The sequence below is a fragment of the Chelmon rostratus genome, chromosome 18 (assembly GCF_017976325.1).
Source record: "Chelmon rostratus isolate fCheRos1 chromosome 18, fCheRos1.pri, whole genome shotgun sequence".
Lineage (NCBI taxonomy): Eukaryota > Metazoa > Chordata > Actinopteri > Chaetodontiformes > Chaetodontidae > Chelmon > Chelmon rostratus.
In genome coordinates this window covers 2,137,000-2,153,235 of record NC_055675.1, presented here as the reverse complement: position 1 = coordinate 2,153,235, position 16,236 = coordinate 2,137,000, and the positions used below count along the sequence as shown (strand labels likewise).

The 16,236-nt window shown below is 43.5% G+C and overlaps 2 protein-coding genes across 3 annotated transcripts; both read left to right on the top strand.

Annotated features, from left to right (window-relative positions):
• Window positions 1-6,053, top strand: ndufaf4 (NADH:ubiquinone oxidoreductase complex assembly factor 4). 2 transcript variants are annotated; one of them, XM_041958688.1, is made up of 3 exons: window positions 1-138; window positions 285-382; window positions 2,559-6,053. In XM_041958688.1, exons 1-3 carry the CDS (start codon window positions 3-5, stop codon window positions 2,865-2,867), a joined length of 543 nt encoding a protein of 180 aa, XP_041814622.1. In that variant the 5' UTR covers window positions 1-2; the 3' UTR covers window positions 2,868-6,053. The 2 variants fall into 2 exon arrangements, with proteins under 2 accessions (XP_041814622.1, XP_041814621.1); XM_041958687.1 differs by having other exon boundaries at window positions 2,556-6,053.
• Window positions 6,054-8,384: 2,331 nt separating this feature from the next.
• Window positions 8,385-15,892, top strand: gpr63 (G protein-coupled receptor 63). Its single transcript, XM_041958824.1, has 2 exons — window positions 8,385-8,791; window positions 12,246-15,892. Exon 2 carries the CDS (start codon window positions 12,326-12,328, stop codon window positions 13,556-13,558), a length of 1,233 nt encoding a protein of 410 aa, XP_041814758.1. The 5' UTR covers window positions 8,385-8,791; window positions 12,246-12,325; the 3' UTR covers window positions 13,559-15,892.
• The last annotated feature ends 344 nt before the right edge of the window (window positions 15,893-16,236 follow it).

Below are 16,236 nucleotides of genomic sequence, written 5' to 3'. Positions count from 1 at the left end.
ACATGGGGGCGCGGGTTGTGCGTATGTTCCGAAATTTCAACCTAGAAAACCGGGTTCACCGAGAAATTTCCAAGGAGAAGCCGCGAGTAGCACCCCGACACGCCGCCAACCCCCCGCCCTCTGCCGGCAGCTCTGAAGGTGAGTGTCTGAACGTCCGCTAACTTGTGTAAGTGTCTACTCGGGGGTCAGGTCAGGTTGATCCCTCACGCTCACATGTGTGAATTAAGCTTTCAGTGAATCATCGGACCCAGTTTCCCTGTTGATGAGCATGTTGTGTGTTTCAGCGGTGGAGACAGCGGAGTCAGTGAACCTGAAGCACGACCCCCTGCTCTCACTCCTCAGGTCTGTGTATGTGGAGTCTACGGATCCAGAAGCGGCGAAGGTCAGACACATGTGTGAACGGCTCTGATGAAGGATGCTGCTGTTTGGTTCAATTCTGAATTGACTGCATTATAATTCTGTTTGGTTGTTTCGTTATAATGACATCGTGTCTTTGCTCAGTCCTCTTCCATAACAGAGCGAAACAGGCGCTCACTGTCTGTGGCTGAGTCACTGCCGTTATAGTGTGTGTGTGTGTGTGTGACAATGATGCAAATGTTTTGTGCTCTTTATCGTTTGTAGCAACAACATGAGGGTCCACACTTTTGTCATTAAAGCAAGATTGTGCAAGAATCGGCATTTTTTTATTTGGCACCCCTAAAGTTTCTTAGTGCAGTTCACTCATACTCAGACATGGACAGATGTACACGTGCATTTGTTGTGATTAAATCTATCAAAAACTTTGCCAACAGCCAAACATCAAGCAAGTGCAACAAAGCAACACCCTACTTAGCAAGATAGCTCATCTAAGTCACGAGTCCATCAGCAGGATGTTCAGCGCTGGGCGTCTGTGTTGCTGCCTTCTATTCAGCGAAGCTCTCGACTAAAAGCCAGTTGGAAATGAACTCTGCTTTCTCACCGCTCACGCTGTCTCTCGCTCTTTTTCTCCTCTTGAGTTAGTTTCCTCCGTCAGTGTCCTCCTCTGTCTCTTTGCCACTGCCATAATGTCACCGAGGCGGTCATGGTGTGTTTAGTCTCTGTTCTGTTGTCTGTTACTTTGCACAGCACTGCTCCTCTCTGCCTCCAGCTTTTTTGAACGTATTCACTTCTTCCAAAATGTCTTCTCCATCCCTCTTCTTTGTCAATAGTATGTGACTGTCATTCAGGTTCAGGTGCATCATCACCGCCTAATGACCAAAAGTGTGCTGCAGCTTTTTATATATGTGTTACTTGGTATTTAGGCTGAATGTATCTTTTAAATAAAGTTACATGAATTACCTTTGCCATATGTTTATGTGTAGGCAGAGAGGTCAGTGAGAGAGCGAGGCTTCGGGAGCCAATTAAACAAGATGGACAGGACAAAGTCAAAGTTGAGAGCAGTGCTGTGCAAAGTAACAGACAACAGGGCAAACTAAATACAGCATGATGGGCTGTGTCTTATTTGTTCAGTGCAGTAATAATATCTAATATGGATTTTGAGTCATTAAATCACATGACATTGAAGCTATTGAAAAAAAAACTGCGACCTGGAATGACTATCAGACAAATATCTGACTTCATGCCATCTTCATCTCGGTCATAATGTCCATATTGGCTGCTGAGCCCGGTTCAGGTGTTGTGTCGAAGTCTGTTAACTCGAATAATGTCCCCCTCCTGTTAGAACTGTGCTTCCTGCAGTGCTACCTGTCAACTGTTGCACGCTCCCTGTCAGCGGTCCAAAGCTCCTGTGCTAGCATTGCTAACATCAACATTCCCCCGGTGCTCAGAGCTCCCAGTCCTGCCGGGGAGAGTCAGCTAGCTACAGGCTAACTGAGCTAACTAACAGCAGCTGCAGGTAGCAGCTGTTAGCGGTTACTTTAGCAACAAAAAAAAGATAGCATTATCTGTCCATCACCAAAATGTAAAATCACCAATCATGACTTTGAAGCTGTTATTTTAAGGTAAGATAGCAACATGATGTTGCTTTAAGTAATGCGCTGTGGTGTTTAAAGCTGCAGTAATCATTTTGGCCACTTGGGGAGAAAAACTCCAGAACAAGTTGAAAGTCACACACATTTGACATATTATGGCCTCATGAAGTTGGTACAGCGAGCATGTTAGCAAACAGCTGCCTGTTCACCCATCCAGCAGACACAGAGCAACATCAGCAGTCACCGGGGGTCACGTCCAACGTCATTTCTTCCTTTCAGTCTGTTTCAGTCTTTTTTTTTGTAGTCCAGATAAAAACACTGATATTTCTGTGTGGGTTTGTTACAATGCCCGACTCATTCATGGACAAATATTGATTAGTGCGTCTTTAAGGGTTTTTTTTAAACCTGGCCTGATCCTGTTGCTTAACCACAGCCCGCAAATATCAGAAGTGAATGTCTGATATCCAGCAAGTGGTTTTTGAGACAGCTTGTTCTAAAACAAAGTGTTGGCTGTGGGGAAATCTTCTCACAGCCAAGCATGTATGATACATGAAAGTAGTTTCTTTTAAGTCCTTTAGACTCATTTCCTTCTGCTTAAACTTCCAGCAGCCATCATCATCATCATCATCAGTGAGTGAAGAAGCGGAGCGGCGGCCGTTGAAGTTCAGTTTACCGGGGGACCTGCACGGCCTGGTGGAGCTCACAGACGTTCCTAAAGGCAAACTGACCATCGCTGAGGCTCTGAAGGCCCTGAGCAGCCACCAGCGTGAGCCTCAGACGTGCACGCCGGAAAAGATTGCTCAGGATTTTTCTCTGGATTTGAAAGACACAAAAGCGCTTCTGGAGTTCTTCATGCCCTTCCAGGTTCAGATGATACCACCCAAGACTGAAAATGTCAAGAAGATCAAGGCTTCTTAGGACTGGGTTGTTGGTGAATGGTTGACAATAGACAAATTATTACCTGATTTATTTATGTGCATCAAAAAATGCATTGGGAGAGTGACCAGAGTGGAGCTGGTGAGGCAGAGTTTCTCAAGCCGGGGGTTTGGACCTTATGTGGGGTTGTTTGATGTGTAGGTCGTATCATGGCATGTGTCCAATGATGATATACTGAGACATGTGAAAACAAACCAAGAAAATGAAAATAATAAAATGAAAAAATAAGAACAAATACTTAATCTTAAGAATTGTCTTTATAATCCATTTGAAGATTCATCTACAATATTTAATAGAATACTAAAATATTCATACTAGTACTCTCAGATTTTTGGGGTCTTGAAATGGGGCCAGAGGTCCAAAAAAAGGTTGAGAAACCCTTTAAAGGAATAGTTCAACATTTTGGGAAATAATCTTATTAGCTGTCCTGAGACTAAGATGTGACGATGTATACCAATGTCATGTCTGTGAGCCAGGATAAGGTTAGCCTAGCTTAGCATAAAGATTGATGGGAAGAAATTGTTCCAGAATGTAACTTCCTCTAAAACAACAGCTTGTTTTTACATTTTTGTTGGTAATACAGATTAAACTAATATGACAACATGTTAAGTAGTGAGCTTTAGAGGTGTTTATACACACCAGGCTGGCTGTTTCCCCCTGCTTCCAGTCTTTATGCTACGCTAGGCTAGCCACTCTAGCTCCATAATGTTGCACCCTTTACAGCTCACTCACAGAAATAAAGCAAGAAAGCATACTGTACTTCCCTAAATGTTGAACTGTTGCTTTGTGCTGTAAAGACTATGGACTCCATATTATTTATATCTGTCCAGGGAAAACCGCATCACTGTTTATTTCCAAATGATACAGTGATGATGATGATTGGAAAAATTCTTGGTTTCAAGCTATTAGCACTGGCATTAACCTTTGGTTCAACTGAGCAGTGTTTCTGTGTTATAGAGGATTGTCAAATACCCTCGTCATTTTATTATTTGCTTGTTTGTCATGTATGTGAGTGTAGATCTGTTGGCCTGAAAACGGACCACCTGTTGCTTTCAAGGCAGATATTAGCTTTTAGCAGAGAGGAGAAATATTCCAGTAAAGTAGCTGATATCCGTCCATCCCACACTAGTCCAGCACTGACATGCTTTTGTAGGCTAACACGGGTGTACGTTAGTGTTCTCCACTCAGGGTTGCAATGGCAGATTTCTCCTTGATACTCTGCACTGGGTTTTGGATAAAGAAACAGAAAAAGGTCTGACTGCTTTTCAATTATGGAATTCCCTGAGTGGTTGGCAAATAGTGGCCTGTAGGCCAAATCCAGCCTCCAGCTAAATTGTTTGTCCCTCAATAGAAGGTTTTCAATTCCATCATTTACACCAAACCTTTAGATAATTAGTCATGAAATAAGAGCGTAAAGACGGGGCTCATGTGAATCCTGATAGCTCTGACCTCGGAACACCTGTCCCCACGTGAACAGAGAAAGATAAACTGTGGCCGTTGTGCCTTGTTCTGAGCCAGGCCGGCCCCTTCCCATGGTTGAACATCGTTTCTGTCACTGGCATTGCCACCACCGGCAGTCAATAGAGGCCATGTATGTAAGCTAGCATTGTAGTGCTTAAAAATTAGAGCCCTGCCAATATTAGCTTCTCACAGAGATATTGGTATTGTGTGTTCATCAGTAGCGTCTATTGTAAAGTAAATTTTCAAATTTCACAATCAAGAAAATGTGCATTTCCATATGCTGGTTTGGAGCGAATAAGCTTGGCTACACAAAGTGTAGTTTCATCAGGGGCTGGTGGTAAAAGCTACACTTTTTTTTACACTTGCTGTAATTGTAGAAGAAGAATGTTGAAAACTGGGAACAACATGAATCACTTCCTGAGAGAAAAATGGCCTGCAGGAATTTCTTTGGTTTGGCCTTGTTGTAATTGTTCTGTCATGTCAGCTGGTATTAGCAATGTTTTCACATAACTGTTGTTGGTTCTACAAGCCATGTTTTAGCGCATTGTGGGACTAGTAAGGCGAACGACAGCAGAAACAGCCTTTTAGACGGACAAGGACAATGTATACACAGAATTTATTCAAACAAATATTTCCCCCCACCGTTTAAAAAAACTGAACCTGTCCACATCGACTTTTCTTTCACTAAATATCTCCGTATGCACGGGAGTGCTAAAAGGATTCCAAGCACATCAACAAAACATCAAATCCCAGAGAAGAACGTTGTGAGCATGTGCAGTGACAGTTATTCCTTTCCTGCACACGGCCCAGTGGTGCTAGCTAAATTTAAGCCGGCCAGTAGTCCGTCACTGTTGTTTCAGAAGCCGGTTACACTTAGCAGCAATGGGCATGTGGAAATCGAGGTGATGACATCATCAGTTCCCAAACGCTCCATTTTACACAAACACACGGATACACAGAATCCAGAGCTATGAGAAATCTGCACTTTAGAAGGTGTTTTTAAAAGCCCTGTGTGTGGGTGAGAGGTCCAAATGTTTGTTTTACTATGTCTCTGTATATATGTGGTCAAGCATTCAGCGTCCCCGAGTCATGACTGTGTGACAGTGAGCCAGCATGAACCATACCACCATCCTGCAACTTTCATCGTATTATTCTGACCTGTGCTTTTCTTACTGTGACGTGTCAAGTAGAAAAAGGCCTGCTCAGCACATGTTGGTCACAGCTAATGGAAAAGGTTCTTATCAATAGGACAGATAGTTTAGCTTAAAATCATCTTGTAAACTCTCAAATATCGCTACCAGTATTTTCACAATTAGCCACTGAACAAATGTGAAATGTTTAGACCTTATTTTCTGCAGGAGTTGAAAAGCCTGGTGATAAAGCATTGTAAATCAGGGTTCATAGAGCTTCACAGGGAAATACACAAATGATCACTCATCTAATGATCAACCCATGGTCATTCAGTTCTTCTTTCAAATATTTGGGAGCCTTTTTTAAACAACTTCTGTCGCCCATATGAGTGGAGTTGTGTTATATCATTGGGTTGAATTTCTGCGTTTATTCACATGGTCTCAAGAAGCAGCCAGTGGCAAACTGACAGTGCTGGACTGGCCGGAGCCTCAAGCAAATAATGTGTGTCAATAACATGATGTTTACTTGTGGATGACATGAATGGTCTTTTGGCACTTGCACGTATTCGCTGCATATACGCACACTCATTGAAAATAAAATGATTATTTTGTCTTTTATGTCATTTTACGTGTTGCATCCCTAATTTCAAGCAGGCCGTGTTCCAGATGGCCTACTTTTTTTATTGTACTTTTAGCACGTCCTGCAGCTGTCCTTCCAAAACAAACACTGTTACATGCAGTGTAAGAACAAGTAGGCAGTACAATCCATTGTACTCGAAACTCTTAAAACAAGTTTGCCGACATAAACACGCTTCACGTCACAGCAATACAGCTGCGCACACTGAACAGTAGCAGAATGACCTTCTTCAGTTTTTATTTTATGTCGTGGGTGTGCTGGGAAAGATGGTGTAACAGCTTTCTGTTTCCATTCAGTTGATTTGTGCTTGATAGAAGGCTTTGCGAGCATGCGGTGCTAGCCTACTCCTCCTGTCTCCTTTAAAGTGTGCTAACATGCTTGTGATGATCAGAGACTTGCCATACAAACATCACTTTGCTGTGGGCATCCATGTTTTCCCAAGCAGATGCGCTGGGACGCAGTTTGATTGGAAGTCGGGAATACAGACTCAGAACTATTCACTTCCGCCTTGAATCATTGACTGTATAAAGCAGTGGTCATAGTCTCCAAGACATCACCCATAGGTGTGTGAGGAGCCATTGTGACGCTCAGTGACAGTGGCTCTGGCATCTTGGCAGTGCCTCAGTCTGCCTAAATCCTGGCTAATCCAAAGAGGTGGAGCGTGGGTACAGCTGAGAGGGAATAAATGGATCATGGTTGCTGTGGCCATGTCTAGAATTATGCAGATCTTTAAGCCTTATATAATTTAAATCAGTAAGTTATATAAAAATTCACCCCCTGTACATTTGTCACGAACAAGGGAATTAGCTGTAGAGACAAGACTGTAAACATTTTTAGTTCTGCTGTGGAGTTGGGCATTTTAACACGGGGGTTTATGGAGATGACTCGCCTTTGGAGCCAGTCTCAAACTGTTATTCAAGGAACTGCAGGGCTTCTGCCTTGGTTTCGCTTTTCAGCCCCAGAGGCTCCCAGTTTGGATTGCAGCATCAGTGTGAACGATGCTCCCAGTGGATGTGATGCATCTTCCGCGGCTCAGAGGATTGTGGGTCAGAATATCCAGAGAAGCTGCTGGCTTGCATTCTGCAAAATGTGACCGAATACAACAGGACAACCTGCTATTTAGGGCATGCTGCCTTTGACATACTATGTAATGAGACATACTAAATACTGATATGGTGTTATGGGTATTGGAACACAGTATATGTTTCACCATTATATGTTTCAACATTACATTACATTTCATTACAGTCAGCAAAGAGTCCCACATAATAATATTTCTGTGCGGTGATCAGTAGACATCAATGCTCTCTTGAAATCAAATTAAAATCAAACACACAGTAAATAATATTTTAATAACACTCATCTTACTTTTGCAATAACAGGCTCCATTTGTCATCTTCACCACCCACCGCACACCCGCACATGCCCAAAAACAGCGCTTCCTTTAACCAAGTCAGGCCCACGCGCCTAGTTTGTAGTTTTTATTGGACGGCACCGGAAAGGGGGCGTGCCCCATAAAACAGTACACTTTTTGCCAATACAACTGGCTTCTGTAGGTGTCAGTTATCACTGAATACAAAGCTGCGTCAAGGTAACCGGAGTGAGCACGAATGTTGACAGAAGCTGTGCTGCTTTGCCTTCAAAATAAGACACAATAAAACATAGAAATGTATTTGAATTAATTGTTTTTCTGTTATATTACATTTTCGATAAATTATGCCTCCTTGCATTTTAGTCTGTTTGTATGCTGTTTAAAGCCTTCTCTTCACTGACAGGCATGCAATTCTTGTGGAGAATGTTAAGCTTGTAATTAAATTCAGTTACATTGTTATTTGTCTGTTTGTTTTGTGTGCCTAAAAATAAACATTTTATGAGTCTAAAGATATCAGAATCAGCTGTCAAAAGCACGTGTAAGTGTGCGATGTAAATTCCTACCGTATCATTAAAAGCCCTAATAGCCCCAGTAACGTCACAAGGGATATGGCCTCTATGTCCGTTTGTAGCTATTGTACTGTTTACTCCCCTTTTACTGGGTTGAAAGTCCATTTAGTCTAACGTAGTGTCACGAATGTCCTGGTTGTGTTTCTGAAAGAGCACTCTTACACATAAATGCAGTAGTTTAGCGGGTTGCTTTTATTTTGAAAGCCAGACAGGAAGTAGAAGTAGCTTTCTCTCGTCGCCTTGCCGCAGGTTAGCCCACAGTGTGTGTAGTTTGTAACGTTGTAGTGGTGATTTGGGCCACATAGTGTACATAGCCTGTTACATTTGATGCTGGAGGGTCGGCCGCACATCTGGATGAAGGAGAGGGATGAAAAAGTAACCCGGAAAACACGACTTTTAGATTCAGTCACAGCAGGAAAACTTGGATAATCGGCGCTCGGTCTCTCGCGCTCGCCTGGAAACAAAACGAGACGAACCAAATGCAGATTTCGCTCATCTGCGGCTCCAGTTGTGAAGGGATTGGCATCAGCAGCTGTCGCACTGTTGATGAAAATTAGCGAGCTGCGGGCCCTGCTTGGTGAAGAGGCATCGCTGGCCCTTGTTGCTCGGTAGGAGAGCTGTTTTGGGTCCAACGAGGAGGAGAAGAGAAGCATTTTGGGCGGCGAGATGCACCGTGTGGAGGACTGAGCTTCATCACCTCACCCGCTGCTGGGCTCCGACATGGGAGAATGAAGCAGGTAATATCAGTGCAGGGTCCCCCCTCTGATGTGTCTGCTAAACGCCGACCTGAACGCGTCAGTGTGGGCGCTCTGTGCCGAACACCCCCCGCCGCCGTCCTCCGCAGAGACGGACTCTCCGTCAGTCCCATGGTCGTCTCGACCATTTTGGTGGCCTAGCAGCGCAGCGTCGAGGCTGTAGACCACAACAGACCGAAGCGTTTCACATGAAGCTTCTGCCGGGTCAGACCAGCAGCCGGTGAGCCGCTGGCTTCACTGAACCTCTCTGATTTTCCAGGCCGATGCAGTGAAAGTGTGAATGAGGCGGATTTTTCTTTGCCATTGTTTCCTGAGGTTTGGGTCTATTTTCAGGACACCAGGCAGAGGTTGACCTGCTCGGATGCAACTGAATGTCTAAATGTGGAATTGACTCACTGCTGAAATCAGATGTTTAAGTTTCTGAATCTCGGCCGAATTTTTGAATATAGTTGTCTGAATTCCCCTCTTTTGAAATTTCCTGAAGGCAACATCAAAACCATGATTTTAAGTCATCTTGAAGAGGGTCCACCAATTCAATGCTCCAAAAAACAGTGAAAAGTGACTCAACTTTGGTCGTTTTTGGCTGAAAAAAATTCAAGTGGAAAAATCAAGTGATATTGGATTTCTGACATTTCCAAAGCAAAATTCAAGATTAAAAATTCAAATATACTAATGTTACTCTGTTAACGCGCAGTGTCTCCACTGCCTCATGGTCACAAGCTGCTGTTGTTTCAAGGCAGAGTCAGCAAACAGCCTTGCCTTCATCGTCAACACCTTTTCATCCTAAATGTTTAGAATGCCTGTGAGGTGATTTGGGGTGATGGTGTTTTTGTGCTGCGTTTAGTTGTGTCCAGTTTGAACAACAACCTGAACAGCAATAGTCAAGGTTGCTGATGAGGCACCAGGAACAACCCACGTCCATGTTTCACTGAAACACTGAGCTTTCATTTCATAGAGATGACTGCAACCAAGCGAAAAGGGTTGTCTGAATTTTGAATGAAGAGGGACGTTCTGAGGTTCACAATTATAAAATTCAGTTTATTACAGCCTGTCTTTGCTTGCATATATCTGTAATTTCAGGCTAAATCTATGATTTAGCCCGTGTGTTGTGGCAGTTTTAACCTTCATTTTACAAATGCATTTCATCCCACTGATACTACATTATAGAATCTGTTGTTAATATCCAGAAATCGTGTTATTTAGAGAGACAGGTGGAGCAAATGTGAGGCTTTTTTCTCAGGACACATCATCAGTGTTTAATTACATAAGGTGACTGGTTCTTATTGCCATAAAGCAGTAAATCTTTCCATCATGGACTTGCTTGGCAGGATTCCAGCACACCTTTTGCCTCCTAAGTATACTTCCTAGTGATTAAAGGTTACAATATTTGGCTCAAAAGCTCTGAGCATATCCTCCCTGCAGGTCTCCATTGCATATTTGTGTTGCCATATACAGTATTTGAACAATTTCCAGTCTTTCAGAACACCAAGTGCCCGCTCATCCATTTTTACTGCAGGTTTACTCGATTGCTCGGAGGCTGAAGTGGCTATTTTAACATTTTAGGTCACTTTGCCCGCAAAGGAAGGAGAGGGGATGTGGCGTTACCTTCCCAGTTGTGTGTTCAGTGTTGTGATCCGCTAGGCCCGTGTCCCACACTTTGTTTAGATGTGAAAAGAACGGAGCAGGAAGTAGGCCAAGATTAAACCAGCTTCTTATTCAGCAGGTCTTCATTGTGATGAAGCAATGGGTTATCGCAGCAGACAATACGATTGTCATCACCATATGAATAAAGCCGTCCTCCCACCTCCACTGCTGCCAGCCTGTTTATCTCCTTCCAGCAGCCTTTTCTCTCCTCACTGTCTTGCTGACATGTGATAGCGCTCGCTGTTGAATGGCTACATATACAGGTATCAAAGCAGCATCCAGCCTGTGCTTTCACATGGCTGCATAAAACATGCACCCTTCTCGTAATAATTGCCCGTAATTGTATTTGCTTGATTTTTTACGCCCACACAGGACGAAAAAAAAGAGAGAAAAAGCTCAATTTATGTGAAAATTAATCATTTTAAGTACTTACAAATGGACTCTTTTCCACAGCACATTTATTCTTTGTCGTTTGCTGCTCAGCCATTGTAAATTATACCAGGCAGTCTGAAATAACAGTGTCCAGTGTTTACACAAGTGATAAGGGGTTTTATTGCAGTATTTGACTTGTGCCCAGTCGACTGGCTGCTGGTTACTGGCTGCGTTCAAGAAAAGGACAGGACTTCTTATCACATTTTAGCCAAACAGGACAGATTTTTTATTTACTTTCAGACAAATGTTTTCCAGTTGCATGCTCATTTGTGTCCCTCTTTCATTTATATTGTAGTTCAGCATTTAGAGAAATACACTACATCATCTTTTCCCTGAGATGAAATGAGAAGATCTGTTGTCAGGACAAGTTTAGCCTAGCTTAGCATAAAGGCTGGAGGCAGGGAGAAACAGCAAACCTGGCTCTGCACCCACCAACACCTGTAAAGCTCACTAACTAACTTGTTTAATCTAAACTTCAACCAGGATATAGAGATGAGTCCTTGTTTTTAGTGGGCGTCACACAAAGGAACAGATGCGGTCAGTGGGCACAGATTGTGGTTTTGGCCTGTATGCTGGCTGTACAGTCACTGCACCTGGCTGTTCCAGTCTGCAGCTCTCTGCAAACTGTTTTTCACCTTTCTCTTCATAAACAGAAGAAACAAATGAGTTACTCTAAGTTTAGAGGAGTGTGTTGATATGTTTGTGAGCGTGGATTGGTTTTTACCTCTCATCTGATTCTCAGAAAGAGAGTGAAGAAGTGTGTTTCTCAAATGCTGAGCTATTCCTTCAGCCTTGACCTGACTTTGAACGAGTGTAGCACTCAAATCAATTTCAAATTTCAGAAGAACCTCATGTAGGTCATCAAACTCATTCAGGGTGGACACATTTTCTGATGTACTGACTGGTGGAAAAGTCTACAGAAAGACTTCAGCCACGCTTCATTTTTACCTGTAATCATAACACTGTAATTGAATCTGTCGTGTAAAAAATGTGATTAGTTTCTGTTAAAGGAGCAGGAATAGTTTGCATGTAAATCAATTGGAAATGCAGTGCAAATTCACACTATTTGCAACCAGTTTGAGTATTTAAATACTGAAGACTAAAGACTTTTTAGGTGTCAGGACTGAGAATTTGTCTCAACCTGGGAGCCTGCAGCATTGAGAGAGATGATGGCGGTGTGAATTAATCGGCAGGTGCAGGCATATAACCCTGAGTGGATTACAGACCCACTGTCGCTGTTATTACAGCTCCGAGGGGGATTCTGAAGGAAATGATGCTGGTTTAATCTGGTGTCATAATGCTCTCTCTCATGCTCTTTTTGATTTACCTGTGACTCACTACATTTTTGTGTACATCTTAGGACCTCGCAGCCATGAAGACGCCCCCATGTTGCGCTGAGCTGGGAATACCTGCGAAGATGCCTGTTCACCCTGGGGAAGAATGGTTCGCTCCACTACTGTTCCCCTCCCAGAGGCAGGGGACATCAACGCCAGTCTCTGCCACCTCGTTACGGGGCTGCTGAACCTCTCCAAGAGACTGTCGATGGAGAACATCTCCATGGCGAACGTTTCCCTGGGCTCCCGGTCGCCCCCGGAGCCGGTCACGCCTACAGCGGAGGCCCCGGAAGGCCTGCAAGGCATCAGCCTGCCTCTGCAGGTCTTCTTCTGCTTCGTCATGGTCGCCATCCTGCTTTTGGCTCTGTTGGGAAACGTGGTCGTGTGCCTGATGGTGTACCAGAGATCCGCCATGCGTTCGGCCATCAACATCCTCTTGGCCAGCCTGGCGTTCGCAGACATGATGCTGGCCGTCCTGAACATGCCCTTCGCTCTGGTCACCGTTGTGACCACCAAGTGGATTTTCGGAAACGTTTTCTGTCGAGTTTCGGCCATGCTCTTTTGGTTCTTCGTGATGGAGGGTGTGGCTATACTGCTTATAATAAGCATAGATCGTTTTCTTATAATTGTCCAGAAGCAAGATAAGCTGAGCCCACAGAGAGCCAAAGTGCTCATAGTGGTCACATGGGGACTCACTTTCATTTTCTCTTTCCCCCTGGCTGTTGGTTCCCCTCCTCTACAGATCCCCCCCAGGGCCCCTCAGTGTGTGTTTGGCTACAGCGTTGAGGCTGGCTACCATGCCTATGTATTGATACTAATGTTAGTCTTCTTCTTCATACCTTTCATGGTCATGCTGTACACATTCATGGGGATCCTGAACACCATCCGCCACAACGCCATCCGCATCCACAGCCACCCAGATGGCATCTGCCTGAGCCAGGCCAGCAAACTGGGCCTGCTCAGCCTCCAGAGGCCCTTCCAAATGAACATAGACATGAGCTTCAAGACCCGTGCCTTCACCACCATCCTCATCCTCTTCTCCGTGTTTACAGTGTGCTGGGCCCCCTTCACTGCCTACAGTCTGGTGGCTACCTTCAGCGATAGCTTCTACCGTAAAGACAGCTTTTTTCAAATCAGCACATGGGTCCTGTGGTTGTGCTACCTCAAGTCAGCCCTCAACCCTCTCATTTACTACTGGCGGATCAAGAAGTTCCGTGACGCCTGCCTCGATCTGATGCCCAAGTACTTCAAGTTTCTTCCTCAGCTGCCAGGCAACACGAAGAGGCGCATACAGCCAAGCGCAGTGTACGTGTGTGGAGAGCATCGTTCTGTGGTTTAAAGGAAAAATCCACCCTCAAACAATTCAACACTGTTCAAAGCACATCTTTACATGAAGTATCTTGCAGGTCTGGGCCTTTGTTGTTTGTTGTTTGGTGGTACACTTCTCTTAGCAGATGTTGAGAAATAAAGCAGCGCTGCATTAAAAAAGTTCAGGTTGTGTTGCTGCAGGCACCAGGGAGAAAATGAAATGCAATCCAAAAAAATGTTTGTGTCAAACATCCATGAGTTTTAAGGCTTATTAGATGCCAAACACCTGTGCACCGTGGTTTGTAATACGATTAAACAGGATTTTACAACTTTGGAAAGGAGCTAGGCACTGTTTGATACCAGTTCCAGTACCATACCTGAGATTCACTGTTGAAACAGTACTTGTTTGATATGTTACAGTAAGAATGTACACACTACTTTCTACTAAACCCTTGTTTCATTTCACAAAAAAAGCCAAGCTTGTCTGACATTAAATGTCTAAATACAAACCACTATACAAGGATTTGCCTGAATAAAATACAGCATTAGATTAGCAAGGCTTTGATGGAAATTGAATACTATCTGTGATAAAACTCAAGGTTTTTGATTGTATGCCACACTCTCCCATAATAAGGTGTGACCAATACATACAGCTTCTGTCATGGGATTACAAGTGGTTGTGTATGGTGTCTGATGTGGTTGAAAGCTCTGGAACTAGTAAGGCAACCTTGATTTTAGATTATTTGATCACAAATAGCTGTTCTCCTCCTCTTCAAGGTCAGTTTCTGGTACTTGGCACATTTTGATTATGGTACCACAGAAACAATATAGTCCGCACTAAAAGGTACCGTGGGTTGACACCCAGCTGTACTCTGGAAAGTGATCACAGCAGTCACAGTTCATGGTAAAGAGTAGAATGTCACTGTTCTCATGACAGAATGATCTTTCAATGCGTGCTGCTGTTTGATTGGACAGTGCAGTGCAGGATGACACCGTGTTCTGGCAAAAATTGAATCAGGAAGACCTGCGTTTTCTTGCTGGAGCCCTGCAGCCCCCCGAAGAGTTTTCACGCTTAGCTGATGTAGCTGTGACTTTCCATTTTGCACTGAAGTTCAACAGCAGTCAGGGTGTGTATGAACACTGTAGGTCATGGGATATCAAACTGGTGAAAGGCGACTGGACTCACCGTGTGGAAGGATTCCCATTCTGAAAGGAGAGAAAACATGGTGGCTGCGCTGAAAGCAGCTGCAGTGTCGGAGTTACAGTTCATTTAGAGTCGCTCCTCATGCACTAGATGGTCCCATATGTATCGGCTGGCTTTATTTAAATCTCAGTTCACATTTCTGAGAGTTGAATCTGGATTTTCAAATTGGAGCTTGTAGTCTACACTGGAAGTCCAGTTGCCTTTGATTCTTGCATTCAGCTCATCGTATATCAAGTCATCCCAGTCTCAGATAGCAAACCAAACAACTGGTACATTCGTCTTTGAGTTCTTGTAGATAAACAACATACAGGAAAGAATCCTCGGTTGAAGAAGTGGAGACACTCCACCAACAGCAGTGCCAGCAGCAGGGCTGGCTGTTGTTTAAACTGCTAAACTAATACCTGAGTCTTCATACCAGTACTGGAATAATATGTTAAAGTTCTCACATGTTAAATGAACACAAGCAACCAGAATAGATCTGCTTTTTTAATTTAAATACAGTCAAATCAGCCAAATGGTTGTTGAAGTCAGGGACTATCAGGTCCTGTCCAAGTATCTGATGCCAGCTTTTGATCACTGACAGTTTTTAATACTTGGTTGTATCAGTTGTAAGAAAGGTTCTTCAGTTGGATTTGCAGCTCAGCTCAATAGAGCAGAAAGCTTTCCTGCTAAGAATACAACCTTGAATAAGTGTGCTGCCTTGCTCTCATGCTATCACTATACAGATAGATTGTACTACAGTTTTTCTCTGAGGGCGATACAACGTCATTCCAAGTGAATGCACTTCATTTCAAGTGAAGTAGCCAACCGAAGGAAACTATAAAAGTAAATGAAAACACTTTGTAACTCCTGGAGTGCGCTGAATGGCATGTTCTGTGTGTGAGAGTAGAAACGGGTGAATTTTTCCTTTAATGCACTGAGGAGACGGCCGCTGCTGGGTTTGACTTGATCATACGTCTTTTCTTGAATCACGAGCCGTGGGGAAAGGACAGCGTGTTTTAGCTGCGTAGAATGTGTTTTATGAGGCATGTAAATTAACAGCTTAAGTGGAATTTGAATGTGGCTATGACACGTTTGAACGTGTGTATTTCTATTTAAATGTTTTGGATGTGCCTATTGATTAGTCCATTTGCCAGTCAGAATGCTGCTATATCTGGTGAAAATGTGCAATTTCAGTGTACTGTACTGTTGAATGTAATAAAGAAATAGACATTTCTTACCTTGGTAAACTGTCTTGAATGGCTTTTTTGTTTGCATATCTGTTGGGTGACATGTAAACCAGGAAGCAATACATGTCCTGATGTCACCTCCCGGCCAGCTGCTGCTTCACCAGCAAACCCAATGCAAACCCTCACTGAGGGTTTCTTTCAACGTTAATTCTGAAAAAATTGAATGTTTTTTTGTGGTTTACTGTCCATTTTCTAAGATAAATGAATGCTGTAATAGCACTAAACAACAATTACAAAACTACACACCCATTGTTTTACTGATTTTACTGACCTTTA